Source organism: Muscardinus avellanarius, assembly GCF_963383645.1.
Source record: "Muscardinus avellanarius genome assembly, chromosome: 15".
Lineage (NCBI taxonomy): Eukaryota > Metazoa > Chordata > Mammalia > Rodentia > Gliridae > Muscardinus > Muscardinus avellanarius.
The window spans coordinates 19384028-19407875 of record NC_137801.1 but is presented as its reverse complement, the minus strand read 5'-3'; the positions used below and the strand labels follow the sequence as shown (position 1 = coordinate 19407875).

Genomic DNA, 23848 nt, shown 5'->3' with positions numbered 1-23848 from the left:
TGGCGATTCTCTCTGTAATCCTGGCCTCAGCTCCTGGACAATCCCAAATTTCGGGTCATCACCAAGATCAAGACCATCGGCAGCACCTACATGGCAGCTTCCGGAGTCACCCCAGATGTCAACACCAATGGCTTCACCAGCTCCAGCAAGGTAACTAAACTTGTTAGGCAACTAACAGTATAACTCAGTGGCCAGAGACAAGGCTTCTGCTGGGGACAAGAGACACGCAGCCTTGACCAACCACGCAGGAAGTTACGAGAGTAAAATGAGAAGTTATTTAGTACAGTTGTATGGAATGGTCCAGACACATATACCACCCATACATGCATTGCAGACATAAAAGGTTTACTGAGAAAGCCAAGAAAAAGAACGTCCAATACCCCCCTCCTGTGTAGACCTAAGATGGTTTGTACACACTGACCATGCCCCTTTAGACTCTGTACTTTCTTAAGAACTGAGGAGCAGGTGCCATCTATGCAGTTCTATAACAATGAAAATTTAAAGGTTGCTACCAGCCTGTTCTTTTGCTAAGCTAATGCAGACCTATGGAGCCCCTGGTGTGTGTTTTTGGTTTTTTTCTCTATGGTACTGGAGATTGGACCCAGAGGCAATATACTTCCAAGCTACATCCCTAGCCCCCCCCCCTTTTTTTTTTTAAATAACTGGGTCCTGCTAGGTTGCTGAGGCTAGTCTTGGACCTGTGATCCTCTCATCTGTCTCCGAAGTATTGGGATTATAGCCATACGCCACCATGCCTGGCCAAGCGCTATTCTTAACATTATTATTATTCACATTCTTGTGCAATAAGCTCGATGTCAGTATGACTGCCTCCTCCTCTTCCTGGATAAGGTTAACTAAGCAGTCGAGGGTGGGCCACCATCCAAAGGGTTTATTATTTATGTATTTATTTATTTTGTGGTACTGAGGTTCCTGGAAGCCCTTCTACCTCTGGGCTACACTCCCAGCCCTATTTTTATATTTTTTATTTGGAAACGGGGTCTCTTAAGCCAGCATGGCTGGCTTCGAACCTGCGCGATCCTCCTGTCTCCGCCTCCCAAGTGCGGGGATTACAAGCCTGTGCCACCACACCCGGCCAAAGGGTTTATAATCTGAGGAATCCAAATAGGAGCAACCACACAAAAACCTGAGAACAGATTCAGATAGGATGGAGACCTGCCTCGTGAGCAGGTACACGGCAGACAGGAAGCAACCGAGGTGTGCAGGGTCTGATGCCCACTACTAAAGGATCTGTGTGAACCCTGCCAGTCACACACCAGAGCTCAAGAGGTTGCTCACTCCTTTGTGGAAGGAAGGAAGGAAGGAAGGAAGGAAGGAAGGAAGGAAGGAAGGAAAGGCCACTAAGAACTAGGTGGACAGACAGCCTCCCCCTCCCCGAAAGCTGCTACATGAAAAGCTGGCTGGCTGGCTCCCGACAGTCTCCCCATTGCCTGATACAGGAGGAAAAGTCAGACAAGGAGCGCTGGCAGCACCTGGCCGACCTGGCGGACTTCGCACTCGCCATGAAGGACACACTCACCAACATCAACAATCAGTCCTTCAACAACTTCATGCTGCGCATAGGTAAGGGCCCAGGCGAGCACCTTCCGTTGGTTGGGAGATGAGCAGGGAAGACCAGAGGCTCAGGGCAGTGGGGGCGTTTAGGGTGGGGAGGGTCACATGTTCAGAGCTGGACTGAAGGCTATTTAGTCCAGTCTCTTCTAGGTATTAGTCTGAAAACCTGAATGACCAAATGGTCAGACGAGGCCTCCCGACTGCTCCCATGAGCAGCCCAGCCTCCCTGTGCCATGTTTCTAACTTCCCGAGGGGGTTTCTGTGCCTGCTGAAGGCTTTGCTTTTCTCTCATCAGCCAGCCTAGCTGTTTTTGTGCGTCTGTGTGGGGTCAGGGATTAAACCAGGGGCCTTCTACCTCTGAGCTATACCCCAGACCTACCTATCTTAAAAGAGGGCCTCAGTAAGTTGCAGAAGGCCTAAGTTGCTGAGGCTGGCTGTGAACCTACGCTCCTCCTGTCTCAGCCCCCCGCGTACTGGGATTATAGGTGTGCACCACCATGCATAGCTCAGCCTGCCTGTTTCAAAGAATTCGATGTCACCTGCTGTGCCCCACTGAAGAGGGAGGGGGTCTGTCTCCTGGGTGAAGACCTGAAGTGCTAGATATGTTACAAAGAAGCGGGCCACTACTATCCTGATTAAATACTAGGCTCAGCTGACATTACCAAGGACTTTGGGGCACGAAGGAGATCCGCCTTCCAGTAGCTTAGAGACTTTGAGGAAGACTCGGTGTTGATCAGGCGCTGTGATAGGGTCAAGTGAGACTTCACAGACAAGGGCATGGTGGCTTCTGACAGAGGGTGATGCCAGGCTTGGCATCTGGCCGTGCTGAACTTGTCTCCTTCCCAGGCATGAACAAAGGAGGGGTTCTGGCTGGTGTCATTGGAGCCCGTAAACCACACTATGACATCTGGGGCAACACAGTCAATGTGGCCAGCAGGATGGAGTCCACAGGGGTCATGGGCAACATTCAGGTATGTGCAGCCCCGGAGCTGAGCTCTCGCCCCAACGCAGGGCACAACACAAAGGCAGAAGAATGCGCGCTCTGTGCCACCTGCCCCGAGGGCTAGGGTAGCAGCGCTACAAGGTGAGACATTCGTGGAGGGGAAAATGCTTCCATTTGTTAACGATGTTTAGGGTTACGGTAGAGCGAGAAGAGCTCGTGCCCGGGTCTGCGCTCACGGCTTGTACCAACAGCGGCTTCCCTTGAGATGATCCTAGTGTCTGTCTACTGGTCAGCCGGAGAAGTTCCATGAAATGGGAGCAGGGGCAGGAGTTTCTAGACAGTAGCCTGCTCCGCGGGCAACCTGTGGCTGCCCTGGGAGAGGACTCTGTGAGAGAGGAGGGCTCTGGACCTGTTTTTTCCTCACATCCCCTGGGTGTCCAGGGTAGAGCATCCAGGTCCGGTGCTGACTGGGACCCGGGTGCAGTACCATCTGGATCCACTCTCAGTCCTGACACCCCCCAGGCTAGGCACCCTTCCTGACCCCAAGCTCTCTTACTCTTCCTCCCTGTGCAGGTAGTGGAAGAAACGCAGGTGATCCTCCGAGAGTATGGCTTCCGCTTCGTGAGGCGAGGGCCCATCTTCGTGAAAGGGAAGGGGGAGCTGCTGACCTTCTTCTTGAAGGGGAAGGACAAGCCAGCTGCCTTCCCCAATGGCTCCTCCATTACACTGCCCCACCAGGTGGTGGACAACTCCTGAGTGACTTCCCGTCCATCCCACGATGGTCCGCACGGGAAGGGAGAATTTATTTTTATTTTTTGGAATCAAAGAAAGGCCTTGGGAAAGGGCACACGACCAAGTCCTGGTGTTCCCGAATTGTTGAAGTGCACACTCCCATAGACTTTAGGTTTAGAAATCTCAAGCCTTCATTTGTTCAAGAATATGTGAGTTCTGAGGGCGGCCGATCTTCCTCAGTGGGCCTGCAGCTTCCCTGGAGTAGGGGTCTTAGGCGAAACAGTCCTTAGGGAACAGTCCTTCCAGAGCCCTGGTTCCAGCTCAGCCCTTCTTCCCTCAGAGGTCACGGCCACTGTGAGCAGGGGTGCAGCGGAGGTGGAGGCGCAGGGCTAGGCACGGCTGGGGAGTACTCGGCTCCTGGCTGCAGCTTGACAGCAGTGCTTTCTTTGTGAGGAGAGCACCACGGGTCTCCACGTGGTCCCAGTTAGGTTACGTGGCCCTTGTCCTGATGTTCCTGATAATCTTGAAAGGTTCTTCCGGAACCCCCGTCACCTTAGTCATGAGAGCAGAAAGTGCAATATTTCCTTTCACCTGGTGGGGAAGGGAGGTTATTTCTGAAAGAAAAATATATAAACAGATGTTCTACATTTATATTTTTAACCTGTTAAAAAAAAAAAAAACTTTCCGACATTGCCTTGCCTTTTGAGCTCTTGCTACAGTCGCCTTTGCTACTGCTTTAAGAGAATTTACAGGTATTGATAAAGAAAAAGACTGTTTTATTAAAAGCTTTACTCGACTTGAATGGACTTGTTGTAGAAATCGTTAATGCGTCCTGCGGTTTCTTTTATTCTTGAGCTGCGTTCTCCCAAAGGGTAGCCCAAGCTGGTTTTCTTTCACCTTTGCCAGAGATCACCAGACCACAGACACGTGGGGGTGCCTAGAGTTCACGAGGCCCGGAGGGAGGCCACTTCAGAGCACGGTCTGGACGCAGCTCTGGGGCTCAGGCAGTAAGGGTCCTACTGTGAAGGCAGAGGGCAGGAGCTGAGATGGAGATCTTGACCAGCCAGACACACGATTCCGTGGCCATGGTCTGGAGCCCATGGGAGGTGGAGGACAGGGAGGGTCTGCTGCCCTTTGCAACACCTGAGTTTACAGGCAGATTTCCAACAGCACTTTCTCAAAGTAACTTCATACATCAGCTCTCTATTAAAACGTCTTAGGAAACAAAGTGTCAGGTACAGGAAACTCTGGTTAATTTATTCATAGTACTTTCTCCTATCATATTCCTTAAAAAACAGCAGCCAATAATATATTGCTCCAGATTAGAGATTAAACTCACCTTTTTAACAATATGACCTACCCTATATCATGAATCTATTGTCCTAAGAACTTTCTTCTCAAAGTCTTCAATAGGGAAATGATGCAGAACTCAAAGCTTCCATAAAAGCTGGAAATACTCTTTAGAATAAGTTCTACTGGCCACAAACTTCTGATTTGCAAGTAAAATACATGATCAAATCAATCAATACCTCAGAAGAACAGGTGTTCTTAGCATTATAAGTGACCAGACAATTGTGGAGCACTGTCAAGAATTCCAGCATCTATGGACTCAAACTTGCTCCTTGTTATCTGATGAAGCAGCCAGCATCTATCTCGTGGCTAGGATGGTCCCCGGGCAGGAGCCCTCTCAGTTCTCAGTTCTAGAACCAACCTGGGACCACGGGCGCTACTGGCTCATTCACTTCAGATGTGGTCCCTATGGAAACGATGTTTTAGGAGACCAGACTCAAATCCAAATTCTCTCCATCTCTTGTAAATGAAGCAAACACCAAATGTAGGGGCTTTGTACAGAACAGAGTTTCATGGGTGGCTCGCTGCTCTTCCCATAAAGCAGATGATGCTTCCACTCCTAAAAAAAAAACAAAAGAGATTCTATCAGCCCTATTTAGTTGCAACTAAGGAAATTGAAACTGAACTGCCACTATTTGGGACCAAGTATCTTTTTTTTTTTTGGTCTGGAGCTGAGCAAGGCTGCCCCAAATAGGACCAATATAATTTTGAGACCAGGAGTTAAAACAGACTCTGCCCATGGAAATTTATATCCTATGGCTTGAATCTTATGCCAGCTTCACAATTCCTACTCCTAAATACATTTTGCCCACTTTTTCATTATGGACAAAGTCACATTATTATGGTACATTTAACTGAAACAAATTCACACTAAAAGCCTTTTGGCCAGCCCTAAAATATTCCCATTTAAAGAACATGCTCTGGAGAGCTATGTGTACACTGGCTCATGTCGATCTGGCTCAGAGTGAAATGCATCTTTTGGCTTCATTCACCATAAATGACCCCATGACGCAACTCAGTTGTGTGTCCTCAAGAGAGGGTCTCCCGTGAAAACAAATCGTAAGCAAAAGAACGTGGGCAGAGCTGAGTGGGGCAAGGAGGGGAGAAACTAGGATAATGATGTTTACCATTTCCAAAGAGGAAAAAAAGCTTTTAAAAGCAAAATGTTCTTTGTATCTTGTGAGTAAACTTACAGTCACAAACAGAAGACAATGTCTCGGGGCCCCTGGGTGTATTCCACCCACTGGACCTCTTTCACGCCACCTGAACAACAGGTCAGAGGACACGGGTCTCTTCACAAGGCGTTCTCCTCGTACCTTGGCATGTAACGGTGGCTTCAGTTGGAAGAGTCGCTGTGAGGTCCTTATATAGCAATCTGGCACAGAATGGGAAGGACTGACGCCCCAGATCCACTTTGTAGGTGAACGACAGCAAGTTGCACAGAGCGTTTCTCTGCAAGGGCCCGGTGAGAAGGGCTGCGGAGTCGCTCTAGGAAGTGAGGAACAGAGCAGGCTGTGAGGGCTACCGCTTCCAGCCATAGCTGGAGATCCACACGAGTAACTAAGAGGGCCGCTCACGAGACCCAGAGAAAGAAACGTGGGGCAGGAAAAGGCCTGAAAGCGCCAGGCGTGGGGGCAAACGCTTGTAACCCCAGCACTTGGGAGGCTGAGACAGGAGGATCACGGTTCGTGGACAGCCTCAGCTACTCAGTGAGACTCTGTTTCAAAATAATGAATAAAAAAGTCGGGCTGGGGGTGTAGCTCGGATAATGTCCCTGGGTTCCATCCCCAGTACTGCAAAAAAGAAAAAAAGGCCTGAAAAAGAGGACTAGTGAGACATCTGTAGGAAACTAAGCCAGGTGCAGCTGGTTCCAGCTACTCAGGAGGTTGAGGCAGGACAATCATGTAAGCCAAGTAGTTTGAATCCAGCCTGGGAAGCACAGGAGACCCCATTTCAAAAGAAGCAAAAGACTGAGAATCCATGACGGCCTAGGAGGACCACAGGCTGTGCTTCCTAAGTAAGTGGCCAGGGCTATGCGAGATAACCATCCCTGCCAGGATTTCACTGACATCACTACATAAGATGCTCTGTATCTATATTTACATATCAAGTTTAACTGATAACTGGTGATTTCAGAGCCATTCCAGACATACTGCGGGAGATGCTAAGCTTGAGTCACTTTCCCCCTATTTTGCATTCATTTCCTGTTTTTCACCCCAAACTTAGCTTGACTCTCTCTTAAGGGGGTAGGCCAGAGGCCGGGGGAGGATGGTCAGCACGCCTCCGCTGTACTCTGCAGCTAGACCCCAGGCTCAGCAAAGTACACAGCACACAGTCGGTATCATAGTTTGGATTTAAACTGTCCCTCAGAAGCCACGTAAGGAAGCACACCACCGACACAGCAAGGGTCAGAGGCGGGACGTGCTGGGAGGTGGGTCACTGAGACGTAGTCTTGGAGGCAGAGGATGGGTCTCCTCTCCTCGCCTCTGCTATGGCTCTCATGTGGGAGTCACATCCCTGCCGCCACTGCTACCGCGGTCTATCCTCAGAGCAGACCCTATGGACTGAAACCTCTGCAACCGTGAGCCCCAGTGAGCCTTGGCTCCACTAAGTCATTCTGAGTATTCTGTCACAGCAGTGTGAAAGCTGACTGAAGCAGTAGGTACTCTAAAATCTTCAGTAGAGCAACTCTGCTCACTGCATCGTGTTAAGCTTGAGGACAGCCATTAGGAGCGCATAATCTTTAATCAGGACTCACACTGAAGTTTCTAAAGGATAAAAGGAAAATGGGGTGGAAAATCTGTGTGCGTGTGTCTGCAGTACTGGGAATGGAGCCCAGGGGCATTCTACCACTGAGGCCCAACTCCATCTCATTCTGCATTTTTTTTTTTTTTTTTTTTTTGCGGGTCTGGAGATGGAACCCAGGGGCATCTGACCTCCAAGCTACACCTCCTGCCCTGTTTTTTTATTCTTTATTTTGAAACAGGGTCTCACTAAGTTGCGGAGGGCCTAAGTAGCTGATGCTGTCCGCAAACCATGATCCTGTGGTCTCAGCCTCCCGAATGCTGGGATTACAAGTGTGTGCCATCACGCCCGGCTTCATTCTACTTTTTTTGAGAGAGGGTTTTCCTAAGTTGCCAAGGTTGATCTCAAACTTTCGATCTTCCTGCCTCAGACTCCCAAGCTTGTATACTTTTTGTATACTTTTTTTTTTTGCGGTACTAACGATGGAACCCAGGGACATTCTACCTCTGAGCTACACCCCCAGCCCTATTTTTTTTTTTTTTCATCCTTTATTTTAAAACAGGGTCTCACTGAGTTGCAAAGGGCCTCAGTAAGTAGCTGCGGCTGGCCACGAACCTGGATCCTCCTGTCTCAGCCTCCCAAATGCTGGCACTACAAGCATGTGCCAACACACCCAGCTTGCTTGTATACTTTTAAAAAGCAAGTACTAGAAATGTAATAAATTTCTAGCTCACAGTCAGGAAACATTTAAAATATAAAAGAACCTGTCTCTTTGTTTTCCTTTTAGTTTATCTTGGACTCATAAGATAAAGTCCACTAATCTAGACAAATACCTGAAGTCGATCTGCCTGGTACTTCCTCCCAGCGTAGGCATTTAGGTATTGAGAGAGGCTGAACAGGAAGTGCTGAATGTCAGTCTCTAAGTATTCTGCAGCTATCTTTTCCAAAGGAATAAAGACCGGAATGGAATGGTGATGTATCCGGAGTGGTTTCTGGATGACAAGGTCCACAAAGTAGGAATCCAGCAGGTTCCCCTCAAAAGCAGTGCAGATGCAGATGCATATGCCACGGCTGGTCACTTTTCCACTGATCCCTGAGGCAATGAGATGAAACCTCTCAACAGACACCAGTAAACGTACCCCCTTACTCCCCGGAGCAGCCTGATGCCTGCGCAGGGCCTGCTGTGTAGACGCCGCACCCCAGTGCTTCTTTTTCTTTTTGTGGCATTGGGGATGGAACCCAGGGGCATTCTATCTCTGAGCTTCACCCCAGACCTTTTTATTTTTGGTTTTGGAATGGGGCTTGCTATGTTGCTGAGGCTGATCTCAAACCCGCAATCCTCCTTGTCTCAGCTTCCCAAGTACTCGGATTACAGGTGCCTGCCACCATGCCCAGCTCCAAATGCTTCTTGAAAAAAGGAATATCAGAGATTTCTTCCCTTGATTCTGGCTCACATTAAGACTGAGTTATTAAAATCATGAAAGGTGTTAAAAAAAAAACCTTAAATATTATTTTTGGAGATATGGGGATTGAATCCAGGGACATAATACCTATGAGCTATACCCCTAGTCTTATTTATTTTTTGTTTTGAAATACAGTCTGGCTAAGTCGTTGAGGCAGGCCTTGAACCCGAAATCATCCTGTCTCAGCTTCCCAAGTACCAGGATTACAGTCATGTGCCACTATGCCCGGTAATATCAAATTATTGAGAAAAAAAGTTTTGAAAAAAAATTTTTTTTTGTAGTACTGGGGGTGGAACCCAGGGGCATTGTACCTCCAAGCTACACTCCTAGCCCAATTATTTAGTATTTTTATTTTTATTAAATACATTTTTATTGGTGCATTGTAGTCATACAGCTCAATGGGAAAAAAAACTTGTGAAGATATACATGCACACATCACCCAATTAGCCCCTACCCAATCTCTAACCCCTTCCCTCCCCCTCCCACCTACCCATGCTTGGCTTCCTGACTGACTTTGATATGTTTAAGTACATCGTGTGCTTTAAAGAGTTTCCCTTATCCTCCCTCTTATCCCCTCAGATATGTCACCTTCATTGCTCCTCTATAGGGTCCCTTCTTCATCTAGAGTTCCTCCTGTTACCCATTTCTCCCTAATATTTTGCACATTAAGAAAATCATTTCTTATTTTTTTTGTGACATTTCACTGTAAATCCCATAATTTTGTTCTCCCTTATGGCTGTGCAAAATTCCATTGTGTACACATCCCATAGTTTTGAAATCCATTCATTTGTTGAAGGACCTCTTGGCTGGGTCCACAGTTTGGCAATGATGAACTGCGCAGCTATGAACATGGTGTTCATGCATTAGTTTGGTATTTTGGTTTTCATTCTTTTTGGTAGATACCCAGAGGTGGTATTGCTGGATCATATGGTAAATTCATTTTCCTTCTGAGGATCTTCTATACTGTTCTCCAAAGTGGTTGCACCAACTTGCAACCCCACCAACAATTAGAGCTTCTATTTCTCCACACTTATTCCCACTTATGGAAAACACAGTATATTGTCCAGAATTCCTGCACTGTGCGGCAAGAGCAATCTACTTTTGGGGAGATATTTTCAAAAATTCAAGGTGGATTTGATTGGATCTGTCTCTCCCAAATACTGGCTGCTGCCGCTACCACCATTTTGGTTCATCTCCGCAAAACTTTTTCTTACATAGTATGTTGTTCAGAGTTCCTGAGCAGGTGGGGCAGAAACAGTCTACTTTTGGAGAGATTTCTTAAAAAATTCAAGGTGGATTTGGTTGGATGTGTCTGCCTCTCCTGAATACTAACCGCCACCGCCACCTTCTTGGTCTCTCCTAGAGTGTGTTGTTGTTAAGTATTCCTGTGCATGGGTGGCAGGAGCAGTCTGCTTTCTGATCTCTTCTGAGATATCCCTCCAAAAATCACTTTTCTTGCAATTGTGGGTGCCACCCTGCAGTCTTGACTCTAATTCTGCCATTTTCCACTCTCTCTCCTATATTTCAGATAGGATGTGATGACTGGAAATGTTTCTGTGTGTTGTCCTATTCAGCTATTAAATCAGAATCTGTTGTCCAGGGTTTCTCAGGGGGATGCATATCCTATTCGGCTGCTACTAACCATCACTGCTGAGGTCATGGTCACTGCTATAGCTCCAACTGCAGCTGCTGCCATTTTCTTCCCTCTTCAATTTTTTTTTTGGTGGTACTGGGGCTACACTCCCAGACCTGTTTTATATTTTATTTCGAAATAGGGTCTCTTAAGCCAGCAAGGCTGGCTTCAAACCTGCCCAATCCTCCTGTCTCTGCCTCCCAAGCGCGGGGATCACAAGCGTGCGCCACCATGCCCGGCTGGATTGGTTTTCTCTACCTCTCCCGAATACTGGCTGCTGTTGCCGCAGTCACCACCATTTTGGTCCGTCTCTTCTTTCTTATATTTTAGTTAGGAAGTCATGGCTATAAATGTCTCTATATATTGTCCCAATCAGATATTAAACCAAAATCTGATGTCCAGGGTTTCTCAGAGGAATACCTGTTCTATTGGGCCACTGCCAGCTATTGTTGCCAATGCAACCGCGGCCACCACAATCTTCCCGGAAATCCTCGTATTTTTATTTTTTTGAAACAGGGTCTCACCGAGTTCCAAAGGTCCTTGCTAAATAGCTGAGGCTGTCCGTGAAATGTGATCCTCTAGTCTCTGCCTCCCGAATACTGGGAAAACAACTGTGCACCACCACGCCCAGCTTGAAAATTTCAAATTACCTATTCTCTCCCCCCCCCCAAATGCCAAATGATTTGTAACAGTCCCTGGCTCTTCCCATAATCCTCTTGTGGCACAGCTGGGAGAATAAATCCCTGTCTAGCCTGAAACAGATTTATGAAAACTTCACACTATTTGAACAGTAGCATAAAGTAGGCCAGAATAAAGGAAGTCCTAATACAGGGTCTGACATGTGACTTGCTAAAATGAACAGTCTAAACCAATCACCAACTCATCTTCTACTATACAAACAGGCCAACCTTACAAAACTGCATGCGCTTTTGTGTATATGTGATGAAGACAGGAGGTGCAAATAAATTCTCACAGCCAGGCACTATGGCACACCCCTGTAATCCCAGTACTTGGGAGGCTGAGACATGACGATCACAGGCTTGAGGCCAGCCTCAGCAATTCAGTGAAATTGTTTCAAAATAAAAAATAAAAAGGGCTGAAGGTGTAGTTCAGAGTATATAATAATCCTGCGTTCAATCCCCAGTAAAACAAACACATACACACAGCAAACTAACTCACTAGAGACAGTGACCCAGAATGAATCGCTAAGAAAAAATTATACCTGTAAAACGATATGCCCGCAGAATGGCTTTCATGTCTTCCCGCTGTCTCTCCAAAACATCCTGCTCACTGATCTCCACTGTTTGGTCAGGTTCTACACTGGCAGAAGATACTTTAACCTGTAAGACATGCAGCAATCAAATGGCTATAAAGGGCTATGCCACAAAGCACTGGCCCTTACCTGACCAGATGACAGCAAAATGCAGAGTATTTTTTCTTATGCAATATACAAGAAATTAGTGCTACTTGTGGTCATTCAGCTGGTGCTATGAATTCACAGGAGGAAAGTCTGTGGGTCGTGGGATTAGGAATCAGAGTAGAAGCTACTAGTTGAGTAACAATCGAGATTTTGGTTGGAATGGAGAGGACTGAGAGGAAGAAAAGGATGTGAGGAACCTGGGTGTGGTGGAAATCCCAAGAACTTGGGAGGCTGAGACAAGAGGATCGCAAGTTTGGGACCAGCCTTGGTTATAGAAAGACTCAGCAACCTAGTGAGACTGTTTCAAAAAAAAAAAAAAAAAAAAAAATAGGGGTATAGCTCAGAGGCAGAGTGCGTCTGGGTTCAACCCAGATGGGCGCACACCTGTAATTCCAGTACTTGGACGGCTGAGACAAGAGGATTGCAGGTTTGATCGTAGTACAGTAACTTAGTGAGACACTATTTCAAAATAAAATTAGAAAGGGCTGGGGTGTAGCTCAGCAGTAGAGTGCCTCTGGGTTCAATCCACAGTAACACACACACACACACACACACACACACACACACACACACACACACACACGAGGACAATCCAGGATGAGCACAGGATGGACAAAACAGAAGGCCATGATGAAGCAAAGCCAGGAAGCTGTTCTGGGCAGACCAGTGTTTCAAATGCCAAGACTAAGACTTGCACTTCTAGCTATGGTCCAGCAGATGGCATCAGGCTGCCCTTTCCTCTGAAAACTGCTAAGCAAGCTGGAGAAATACCAAAAGTAAATAAGCAAGCAAGCAAGCAGAAGACAACTCAAACAGCCTGGTAGAAGAGCAAAGACAAATGCTCGGGGTCAGCAGCTCCTCCCTTCCCTGCAGCACTTCCCTTCAGACCTCTGCTCACTGCATCTCAAGACCAGGCCCAAAAGGAGGCTGCCAGGGAGCCTCTGCACTCCAGCATTTCACTGGGGAGAAAATAGCTGGAGACCAGTGTCGCTAAGCATTCTTCCTGCAGGCCAAAATCCCAGAGAAGGGCACGTTCTGCATGCAATGTGCCCTCCTGGCTTTTGGCTAATCCCTCAACAGTACCTGCATGACTGGAGACTAAAAAACTACATAAAAAGAAGCTGCTAAGCGTTTAAAACGCTAAGCAGAAGCCAGGCGTGGTGATGCATGTGAGGAAGGGTTTTGACAGACCTATCCCTAACATGTCACAAGACAGTAAACTTTTTATTTTTTTAATTTCAAACTTTAACTGTAAGAGTTTATATGAAATGGACAAATTCTTTGGGAAAAAAAATGCCTGCCCTAAGAAACAGGAAATTCAAACACTTTTATGCTGATCAAAGAAACTGGATCAGAAATTAAAAGTGGAAAAGGCCTGAAGAGCTTCACCAGGGAATTCTTTACAAAATTTTAAGGGGAAATAACACCACTTTTAAACTCTTTCAGAAAATAGCAAAAGAATAAAAATGTCTCAATCTGCTTTCTGAGCCTAGCCAAAACCTGACAAGATCATTATAAGGAAAAAAAATTACAGGGCAATCTCTCTCATAAATTTAAATACAAAAGTCCTACTAGCTGTAATCCCAGCATTCGGGAGGCTGAGACCAGAGGATCGTGGTTCGCAGACAGCCTCAGCTACTTAGTGAGACCTGGTTTCAAAATAAAGAATAAAAAATAAGGCAGGGAGTGTAGCTTGGAGGTCAAATGCCCTTGGGTTCCATCCCCAGACCCACAAAATAAAAAAAAAATTAAAAAATAGTCACTGGATTACCTTAATAGTAAAAACATGATAAAATTCAACTGTTGATTTTGATGAGAAATAGAAGAGTGTTTCCTTAAACTGACAGAGTATACAAAATCTACAGCAAAAAAGCTGACCCCATGACAATTTCCACAATATCCGCCAACAAATTAGGGGACTTCTGGAGTATTGGTATACTGGTATTCTATATTTTCTTTTTGTACATTCTATACTTTGATCTGTGATACATGGTTATAAAAAAAAAGTTTATCAGATTTATGTACTATATGTACACATAAATGCATGTACACACACACACACACACACACAACTTCAAACAAAGGGAAAGAAAGAGGAAAGAAGAGAGAAAATGTAAGAAAAAAGAAGGCTGACCTTCTATGGGCCACTGGATTAATGGTGGTATTTATACAGACAGGGAAACAATGTGGTGCTTCATGACCATTAACATGCAGCGCTTATTGTAAAAGTAGAAATGCTAAGAGAGACTTCCTGGCAGACTACTAGAATAAACCCAGTACCCAAACCACCCGACAGACATTTCCTACATATGTGGAAAATACTTGAACTATGGCAAATGGAGGGAGGAAGCGCAAAGACAATCCAAAAGAAGATTTACCTGACTGGACCTTGGCTACAGAGGAGACTGAAAAGAGGGAAGGGTTGTCATTTCCTGTAAAGTTTTGAGTCTGGAGGATAGAGGATAGCAATACTGACCAAAATCCAAATGACTCAAATCTGCTGAGACTGAGATAACTACAACAGGCTTAGATATCTGTCAGGGCAGCTTGAGGGCAGCCGTTATAAAGAACCTGCTTGGCCCATCATAAGTGCCTGACAATTACCACTTAGTATTGACTGTTAGCTGCAACTTTACAGGTCTGATCATTTGAAGAATCAAGAAACGCAATCAATCCAGTAAGACCACATATAAAACAGGTTTTACAACTCTGTCAATTCCCAGAACAATTGTACCTGGAAAAGCCTGCCAACACCGCCCTCTACTCACTCTGGCTTGCCCTCTACTCACTCTGGCTTGCCGCTGCTTCACCTCAGCTCTCAGTTTATCTCGCAGCCGCCTCAGGTCTTGAATCCTGGCTCCAAGGGCACTTTCCTCTGCCTGAGCTCTCTGCAGTTCTTCAGATGTTTTATAGGACTTGTTCACTTGAGCCTCTAGTCTTTCCAAGTGAGCTAAAACACCTAAGAAAAGTAAAAAGGGAGTTTCACAAGAAGACAATGGCTTCTAAATTCTGGCAGCAGGAAGCACTTTAACGAAGAAAAGAGAATGTCTTTTTCCCAGAATTTTTGGTCTAGTGAATTGTTACATATCTGCCATAATTTATAAAATAAGGGACTCTGACAACCAAAGATCACCAATCTCTTAGGTTGGACACTGGGGTACAAACAGTCCCTGACCAAGATATTATTCGAAGAACATGAGAGAGAATCTGATTGGCTTATAATAAGCATGTTTTTTAGACAGCAGTTATTTTATCCAGGGTAACAATGCATCACAAAAGCACCGCTCTAGTGTGGAACAAGATGAGTCAATAGCTTTGACACAGACTAGACAAAATCTTCCTTATAAAAATTCTATACTAACTACAAGACCTCATTTAATTAGGTTTCTTAAGTAGACACAACATCTATATTGCAAGGTTCAAGATTTTCAATTCAGGTGTGGTGGCGCATGCACGCTTGTAATCCCAGCATTTGGGAGGCTGAGACAGGAAGATTGGGGTTCACAGACTCAGCAACTTAGTTTCAAAGAATAAAAAATAGGGCAGGAGTGTGGCTCAGAAGTCAGAGGTCAAATGCCCCTGGGCTCCATCCCCAGACCTGAAAAAAAAAAAAAAAAAAAAGAAAAAGGTTTTCATACATGAAAAAATCTTAATTTTCTTTACTTGCCTTGGGACAGAGTCCAAAAAACTTATCTCATTCACTAGTTATCTGGACTCTCTTATGGCTGTTGTATATCCCATTATAACCAAAACCAAAACTAAATAGACGTGCAATATGTAGAAAGGTCGTATTCCATTTTTTTTTATTATTACTCATTCACTCCTATCTCCTCTTGCTGTCTCGGGAACCTCTAACTACTAGTTATACCTTTTTTCTGCTGTCTCCATTTACTCTCAACTAAATCTTCCCACACATTCATACCATGAACAGAAATGTAAAATGCCAACCAGAGGACTACAACAGCAGCTGTTTAAAATACTATTTGGGAGAAACAATAAAGAGGCTGTAGAATAACACTTTTGATTGCTCTAAACTCATCATTTATTTTAAAGTAAAATTAGGCCTAGAACTATCATATGTCACCAAACCTATTTTTAGGTTTTTTTTGTTTTTTGTTTTTTTTTTTTTTTTGGTGGTACTGGGGTTCCTGGAAGCCCTTCTACCTCCGGGCTACACTCCCAGACCTATTTTTTTACATTTTTCATTTTTGGAAACAGGGTCTCCTAAACCAGCGCATGCGGCTGGCTTCGAACCTGCGCGATCCTCCTGTCTCTGCCTCCCAAGCGCGGGGATTACAAGCCTGCGCCACCATGACCGGCCCTATTTTTAGTTTTGAGAGAACAATAAATTGTAACCCAGCTGGGCGTGGTGGCGTATGCTTGTAATCCCCGCGCTTGGGAGGCAGAGACAGGAGGATCGTGCAGGTTCGTAGCCAGCCGTGCTGGCTTAGGAGACCCCGTTTAAAAAAAAAAAAAAAAATATATATATATATATATATATATATATATATGTATATGTCTGGGAGTATAGCCTGGAGGTAGAAGGGCTTCCAGGAACCCCAGTACCACCAAAAATAAATAAATAAATAAATAAATAAATCTTAACCCATATACTTTTCACTATCTGAAGTCTCAGCTTAAGTTTTTTGCATATGGCTAATTCTCTGTCACCTGTGTCCAGAGCAAAACACACTCACCAAATTCACTGACTTTCTTGGAAATCAAATAACCCATAGGAGTTAGATACCAGGCTTGAGTAAGTATTTCAAAGCTCTGGAAAGTATTAATAGCATAGGACAAGAAAGGCACAAAACACAAACTGGCCGCAAATATTACTGGGTATAAAAGAAAGTTAATAAAACCTCACTTCTAGACAGAAATAGAGAAGCAATTCTCTGTCCAAAAAACTTAAGGACCAACATATTAAAATTCATAGCTTCATAATACTAATCAGCCCCAATAATTAAGCACTTTTTAAACAACACTGTGCTAGAGGATTTAATTTACTTATGAAGCATGTAAAGAATGATATTTCTTATATTTTAAACATGTGCTAAATATTTTACTTGAAAACGTGGGGAAAGTTACTTATCTAATATCCACAACAGCCATAACAATGCTTCCCCACTCATCTTCATATTCCAGATGAAAAACCAGAGCAAGAACCACCAAGTATCTTGCCCAAGGTTACAGTCTATGTAAGGGGAGAGCCAGGAACCAGCTGCAGGTGTGAGCAACATCAAAATCAATGCCCCACACTGGCCTTCCTCAGAAGTAAGGCATAAACAAAATCTGGAAAGAGATCTCACTGGCTAGAACCATGACTCTGTATACAAACACTGCGTATATTATGAGCACATCCTCTCGGTTTCCAAAGGGGCAGGGGTGCAGAAACACTACGTCATTCTTCCTCGTGAATGGTCTTGGCTGCCTGCCCCCTCGTGTGAGCCCGGTTGCACATGCGTTACTGGAGGAAGGGGCTCGCAGCCCGCGGGTCACCTTTGGGAAGCCGCGGTGAGGGGACCAAGGCCGCCCTCTGCGTACCTCCAGTGTTCTCTCCGTCTTGACATAAAGTGTTCGCCCGCTCCATCTCCTCCTCGAATTCCCAACAGCCTCCCTACGAAGCTGTCCAGGCAAGTCGAATCAGAGACCTAGAAGTGCTTACTGGCCAAAGAAAAAGAGCAACAAAGTCTCACTTTTCTGACAAACTCGGGCGTGCCCGGGGAGAGCTGCGGTGGGACTCCATCCCTCTGACCTCGCCTCCCCGCTCTCCGGGTGGAGACCGCTGTGCCGGCCTACCTCCCCGCCCCCGGGAAGGGCCAGCAGGCCTCCCTGCACACAGGAGGAGGTTTAAAACGCTGCTCAGCCCTCCAACCCGGTCACAGACCCGTCAGTCACTGGGCACCCCTTTCCGCTTACCTCCTCTCATCCTCCCTCGGCCCAGGGATGTGAACTCCCGCCGTCCGCGCTTTCAAAACCAATCCAAGCGCTCCCAGCGTGCTTTGCGCTCCCGCCGTACAAAAACATGGCGGCGTTCAGGGCCCCTCCCTGATCCCAGCATGCACCGGGGAGCAGGCCCTGTGGTTCTGGCCCTCGGGAAGATGGCGGCCTCTGGGGCGGAGCCGCAGATCCTGGTACAGTATTTGGTGCTACGAAAGGATCTGTCGCAGGCTCCGTTCTCCTGGCCCGCGGGCGCGTTGGTAGCGCAGGCCTGTCACGCAGCTACCGCAGCCCTGCACCTTCACCGCGACCACCCGCACACCGCCGCCTACCTCCGGGAGCTGGGGCGCATGCGCAAGGTGGTCCTCGAGGTGAGGCGCTCCGCCGAGGGGGCGGGGCCGCGAGGCGGCGACGCCGGAAGTGGGCGTGGCCTCGGGCCAGAAGCGTGGCTTCGTGGGGTGGGTGCGGCCTGGTGGGGAGGAATTTTCAACTTTTAGGATTTGGGAGGAATCCTGGGGCTTAGTCTGTTACCTAAGGAGCCCTTGCACCTGTTAGTAAGGCGCCTTTACACCCCTCTGGGCTCACTGGAAACACGGTTTCTTCCGCCATTAGTAGATAGACGTCTGTCAGGGCAGAACATGGTGGAACCAGTTCTTACCTTTCTACTTGTGCACGCCTTATTCTACCTGTGGGATAGCCTGGCTTTTAAAGCTTTGGTACTGCCTGGGTAAGCAAATTCTGAAGGGATAAGAACACAGTTTTTACTGCCATGGGAGCTCTGTTTCATAGCTTTAAAAAAAGGGCTGGGGGTGTAGCTTGGAGGTAGAAACCCTCTGGATTCAATTCCCATTACACACACACACACACACACACACACACACACACACACACACACACACACACACCCTAATGTAAATTGGACTAGTATCAGGAATACCAGACACCAGGAGTTGAATCGGTGCACGTAAATTAGCGGTAAGGTTCTTTTAGCAGATGGCCAAAAGATCTTACCCTTTGACCTTATCAGTTCTGCCTGAAATACTGTCTCCTAAGAAAATAAGTTGCACCAAAGCTTTGCACAAGGATAGTCATAGGAGCTATTTTTTTTTAAGTGTGTAAATACTGTGTTTCCAATACTAGTGATTGGATACGTTATTCTGTGTCTTGTGTGTGTGGAGGTTGTGGGAGGTATTGAGGATTGAACCCAGGAGCACTCCATCTCTGAGCTACATCCTCAGCCCTATCTTTTTTTTTTTTTTTTAGAAACAGGGTCTCACTAAGTTGCTGAGGGCCTCACTAAGCTGCTGAGGCTGGCTGCTAACCTATGATCCTCTTGTCTCAGCCTCCCAAGTACTGGGATCATAGGCAGGCGCCAACGCCCCGGACTGTTCTGTGCCTTTTTAATGGACTGTTTTGTAGCTAGCAGAAATCATGTTTTGAAGGATATTTAGTGGCATGAGAGAGTGCTCGTGATAGAATGCAAATGTAGCTATGTTATATATACAGAATTATTTAAATTTTGAACGGAAAAATGAACTTGTAAATATTAACTTGGTGATGGGATTTTTATTTCATTATGTTTCTCTATATTTAAAAAATTTCCACAACGAGCCTATATTTTACAATGAAATGCTTTAAGTAAACCAGAAACCCCTCATGGTTGACTGGCACAGACAGAATATCTTTCAAGAGAATTATGCTGGTGAGTGGTGAAACAGCCACAGTAATCTGTAGGAAAATGTCTTGAGAACCTACACGTAGGCAGAAAGAAGGAAACTGCTAGCTTTTCATTTAGATTTTTTTATACAAAGATGGTTTCCAGAAGTCATCTGGTTCGAGTCTCCCCTTTTCTCAAATGAGACATCTGAAGCCCACCAAGAACATACAGATACCTGTCTGATGATTCCAGGTTGTTAGACGTGACTAAAGAAAGGGACTTAAGAGACACTACTGATTAAATGCAGCTGCTGCTGTAGCCGTAGGACCAATAAAATACAGGGCAGTGTTAAGATTAACTGTGTCTCTTGTGCTTACTGTGTGCCCGCACAGGTCTCAGCCCGAGTTCATCGAATCCTTATCACAGTTAGTCTTGCAGGGTGATAAACTTTCTGAGAACTAAGTTGTCATAGGGCAGATATCGCTCTTCCTTGATTTTTGCTTTTCTGAAAGATTCCAAGCTGAAAGCACTTATTTAGGGAAATGGGGGTACCTTTTAAGAGAAGTCGATGATAAAGGGGATACATTCCAGAGAAAGAGTTGGATTACATTGGGAAGAAAGTGTCCTGAAAGCGCCAATTCCCTGGGGTGGGAAATGGCGTAGAACAAAGGGGTTTTAGAAAGGGTCTGGAAAGGTCTGTTTCTAGAAGTGGAGAACAGCCGTGATCTCCCCTGGGAGTACTTTCTTCACTCTGGACACCTCCCCCTCGTGTATGTGCATTTGGGGGAGGTTACTGTATCCTGCCATGGCTTTGTCCTTGCTGGACTGCTTTTGCCCCTTGAAAATTTACCTGCAAATATCTAAGTGAAACCCTTGGGGTGGGGGGCGGCTCTGAAGAAAAGGGCACTTGCAGCTGGGCAGGGAGTCTCTGTCTCTTCTCAGGAGGGCTGGCTGTGCTCTGTTCCATTCTTTCCCCTGCCCTGGTCACCTCTAGTTCTCACTACCTAACACTAGGATCATTAGCAGCCCTACTTCATAGAGGAGAAAAGGGCCGGGCGTGGTGGCGCATTCTCGTAATCCCAGTACTAGTATTGGAAGGCTGAGATAGGAGGATCGAAGGCTTGCGGCCAGCCTCAGTTACTTAGGGAGACTCTCCAGAACTTAGGGAGACCCTGTTTCAAAATAATAAGAAGCCAGGCGTGGTGGCGCATGCTTGTAATGCCAGTACTTGGGAGGCTGAGACAGGAGAATCAAGGTTCAAGTCCAGCCTTGACTAATTAGTGAGGCTGTCAGCAACTTAGTTTGATCTTGTCTCAAAATAAAGAATGAAAAATAGGACTAGGGGTATGGCTCAGAGGCAAAATGCCCCTGGATTCCACCCTCAGTACTGCAAACAAACAAAAAACAAAATAAAGAATAAAAAATAGAGCTGGGAGGGTATCTCGGAGGTAGAATGTCCCTGGCTTCAATCTCTAGTACACACACACACACACAAAAAAAAAAAAAAAAAAAAAAAGAAACAGGCTCAGCTAAGTCACATAGCTTATTAAAGATCACACAGCCCACAAGTGGTAGAGCAAGTGTTTGAAGTCCAGCAGTCTAATCCCAGACTCTCTCCATCCTACTATGCTGCCACCTAGTGGAGCAGGAGGGAGTTGACACCTCCAGCTTGGTCTTGCCCCCAGAACTTAATCCACTGAGTGGCAATCCCAGCATCCTCTAGCTTGGTAAGAGAAGCCCCAGGTTATCTTGCTGGCTTCTACCTTCATAGACAAAAACAAAAACAAAACCCACGCAAGCCGGGCATGGTGGCACAATCCAGGCCTGGTGGCACACACGCTTGTAATCCCAGCATTTGGGAGGCTGAGACAGGAGGATCACAGTCATGGACAGCCTCAGCTACTCAGTGAGGCCCTCTGCAACTCAGTGAGACCCTGTTTCAAAATAAAGACTCAAAAATAGGGCTGGGGATGTAGCTCAGAGATAGAATACTTCTGGGTTCCATCCCCAGTACTGGAAAAAAAAAAAGGGAAAATAACACACTAATTATTATTATTATTATTATTATTATTATTATTTATTTTGTGGGTCTGGGGTGGAACCCAGGGGCATTCGACCTCCGAGCTACACCCCCTGCCCTATTTTTTATTCTTTATTTTGAAACCGGGTCTCACTGAGTTGCAGAGGGCCTCACTAAGTAGCTGAGGCTATCCGCGAACCGCAATCCTCTGGTCTCAGCCTCCCAAAGGCTGGGATTTCAGGTGTGCGCCACCACGCCCGGCCTTAATTTTTGTGTTTTAAACAGGGTCTTGCTAGGTTGCTAAGAATCCCGCTAGTTGCTGAGGCAGAAGGCGATCCTCCTGTTTCAGGACCCCCAAGTACTGGGATCACAGGTGTGCGCTGGCACGCCCGGCTCCGTAATCAGGTCAAAGTCAGAGCTGGCTGGAGAGTTAGGGATAGTTGTATGGGCACCAGCCATAAGAGAACTAGAAAATCTATGGAGTATAATTACTGAAAACAGCCAGGCGTGGTGGCGCACGCTTGTAATCCCCACGCTTGGGAGGCAGAGACAGGAGGATCGCGCAGGTTCGAAGCCAGCCGCGCTGGCTTAAGAGACCGTTTCCAAATAAAAATATAAAAATAGGTCTGTGAGTATAACCCGGAGGTATAAGGGTTTCCAGGAACCCCAGTACTACCAAAAAAAAATTCCTGACAACATATAAAATCTCAAGAGGAAAGAGAAAAAAATTCCATTTTGTTCACAAGACTATTAAGCAGTTCCCATCTACTTATCTAAGATTCTCTGGAGCAGGAACAGCAAGCCAGGGACTGAAACAGCTGCTCTGCAGTTTCTTTGGTGAAGCTGTTTTTCTAGTCCTTCCTGCTTTCATCTGTGGCCTTCTGACTCTCCCCACTCAGCCTCTGCTCTATGTTCTGCTCCTTGTAGGCCCCAGATGAGACCACCCTGAAGGAGCTGGCAGAGACCCTGCAACAGAAGAGCGTTGACCACATGCTGTGGCTTGAGCAGCCAGAGAATATCGCCACTTGCATTGCCCTCCGGCCTTACCCCAAGGAAGAAGTGCAGCCGTATCTGAAGAAGTTCCGATTGTTCAGGTGACGGCTGCGCTGGTAGAGCTCAGTATGGATGGGTCCCGAGGCTGTGCGCCGCCGCCCTCACCCTCCTCGGCTCCTTCCAGCGTAACTCACTCTTCCCTCTCGGTTCTGAAGGTTTCTCGAGAGTCAAACACGTGTTCAAATTAAAGTTGTCATTAATCAGTACTTCCTCTTATTATTAATTAGGTCAAGTGGGAAAGGGGGTGAGCAGCAATATTGCGTACAGGTCATTGCCTGAATAGAGGATTTGGAGCCGGGGCAGTGGCACACGCCTGTGATCCCAGTATTTGGGAAGCTGAGACAGGAGGATCACAGGTTTGAGGCCAGAGTGCAGTAACTTAGCAAGATCCTGTTCATAATAAAAAGGGCTAGGGATAGCTCAGGGGTAGAATACCACTAGGTTTATTCTCTAGTACCCCTCCTGTACCCACAAACTCCATGATCCTGATCCTCTTGTCTCAGCCTCTCAGTACTGGGGTATCAGGTATATGCCACTGTCTAAAGACATCCCTGTAGGCCCCACCTCCTAAGGGTTGCGCCACCACCACCCTAGAGACTGAGCCTTTAACAAAGGGAACTTGGGGGACACTTATTTAACCATAGCGATGGGGAAACAGTCTTTGTCTTCAGGTCGCTAAGCATCTAATTGGAAAGCAGATGAACAGGTAATTATTCGAGATACTAAGGTTTTCCTTTGAACGAGATGGTCCCCCGAGTCCGGTGTGGGGTCCCCTGGGGGGAACTGGTAGAGTGCCGCAGGCAGAGACATCCCACAAAGCCAAGGGAGGAGAGTTTCAAAGGCAACAGAGCAACCAACTGTGGCATAGGATTTCACTAGGTAAGAACTCAGGAAACGCAGCTTAAACAGCATCATGAGCCCAGTTACAAGCCTGGTGCGCGCTTGTGATCCCGGTACTTGGGAGTCTGAGGCAGCGGCATTGCAGGTTCGAGGCCAACACACAGTAATTTAGTGAGACCTGTTTCAAAATAAAAATTAAAAAGGAATGAGGGAAGCTGGGCGTGGTGGTGCACGCTTGTAATTTCAGCATTTGGGAGGATCGCCGTTCCCGGCCAGCCTCAGCTACTTAGTGAGGCCCTTTGCAACTCAGTGAGACCCTGTTTTGAAATAAAGAATAAAAAATAGGGCTGGGAGCCAGGCGTGGTGGCGCACGCTTGTAATCCCAGCATTCGGGAGGCTGAGACCGGAGGATCGCGGTTCGCCGACAGCCTCAGCTACTTAGTGAGGCCCTTCGCAACTCAGTGAGACCCTGTTTCAAAA

General features: G+C 46.4%; 3 protein-coding genes across 5 annotated transcripts in view; 2 read left to right on the top strand and 1 right to left on the bottom strand.

The window, feature by feature from the left end:
* The window catches only part of ADCY3 (adenylate cyclase 3), a gene marked incomplete at both ends in the record, with an annotated part of 84317 nt that extends 81046 nt beyond the window's left edge, over positions 1-3271 (top strand). For all 3 annotated transcript variants that reach the window (XM_080711237.1, XM_080711236.1, XM_080711235.1), the window contains 4 exons: positions 31-150; positions 1458-1581; positions 2419-2543; positions 3089-3271. In XM_080711237.1, the coding sequence (XP_080567363.1) occupies positions 31-150; positions 1458-1581; positions 2419-2543; positions 3089-3271 (552 nt within the window). The remainder of the gene's footprint in view (positions 1-30; positions 151-1457; positions 1582-2418; positions 2544-3088) is intronic.
* Positions 3272-5019: 1748 nt separating this feature from the next.
* Positions 5020-17448, bottom strand: CENPO (centromere protein O; the record flags this gene model as incomplete). Its single annotated transcript, XM_080711215.1, has 6 exons — positions 5020-5156; positions 5914-6085; positions 8176-8435; positions 11661-11778; positions 14648-14817; positions 17403-17448. 6 exons carry the CDS (start codon positions 17446-17448, stop codon positions 5020-5022), a joined length of 903 nt encoding a protein of 300 aa, XP_080567341.1.
* Positions 17449-17883: 435 nt separating this feature from the next.
* Positions 17884-22573, top strand: PTRHD1 (peptidyl-tRNA hydrolase domain containing 1; the record flags this gene model as incomplete). The annotated part of the gene is given in 4 exon segments (XM_080711216.1): positions 17884-17904; positions 17907-17936; positions 17939-18169; positions 22403-22573. Coding segments are annotated over 4 exon segments (453 nt in total).
* Positions 22574-23848: the final 1275 nt, after the last annotated feature.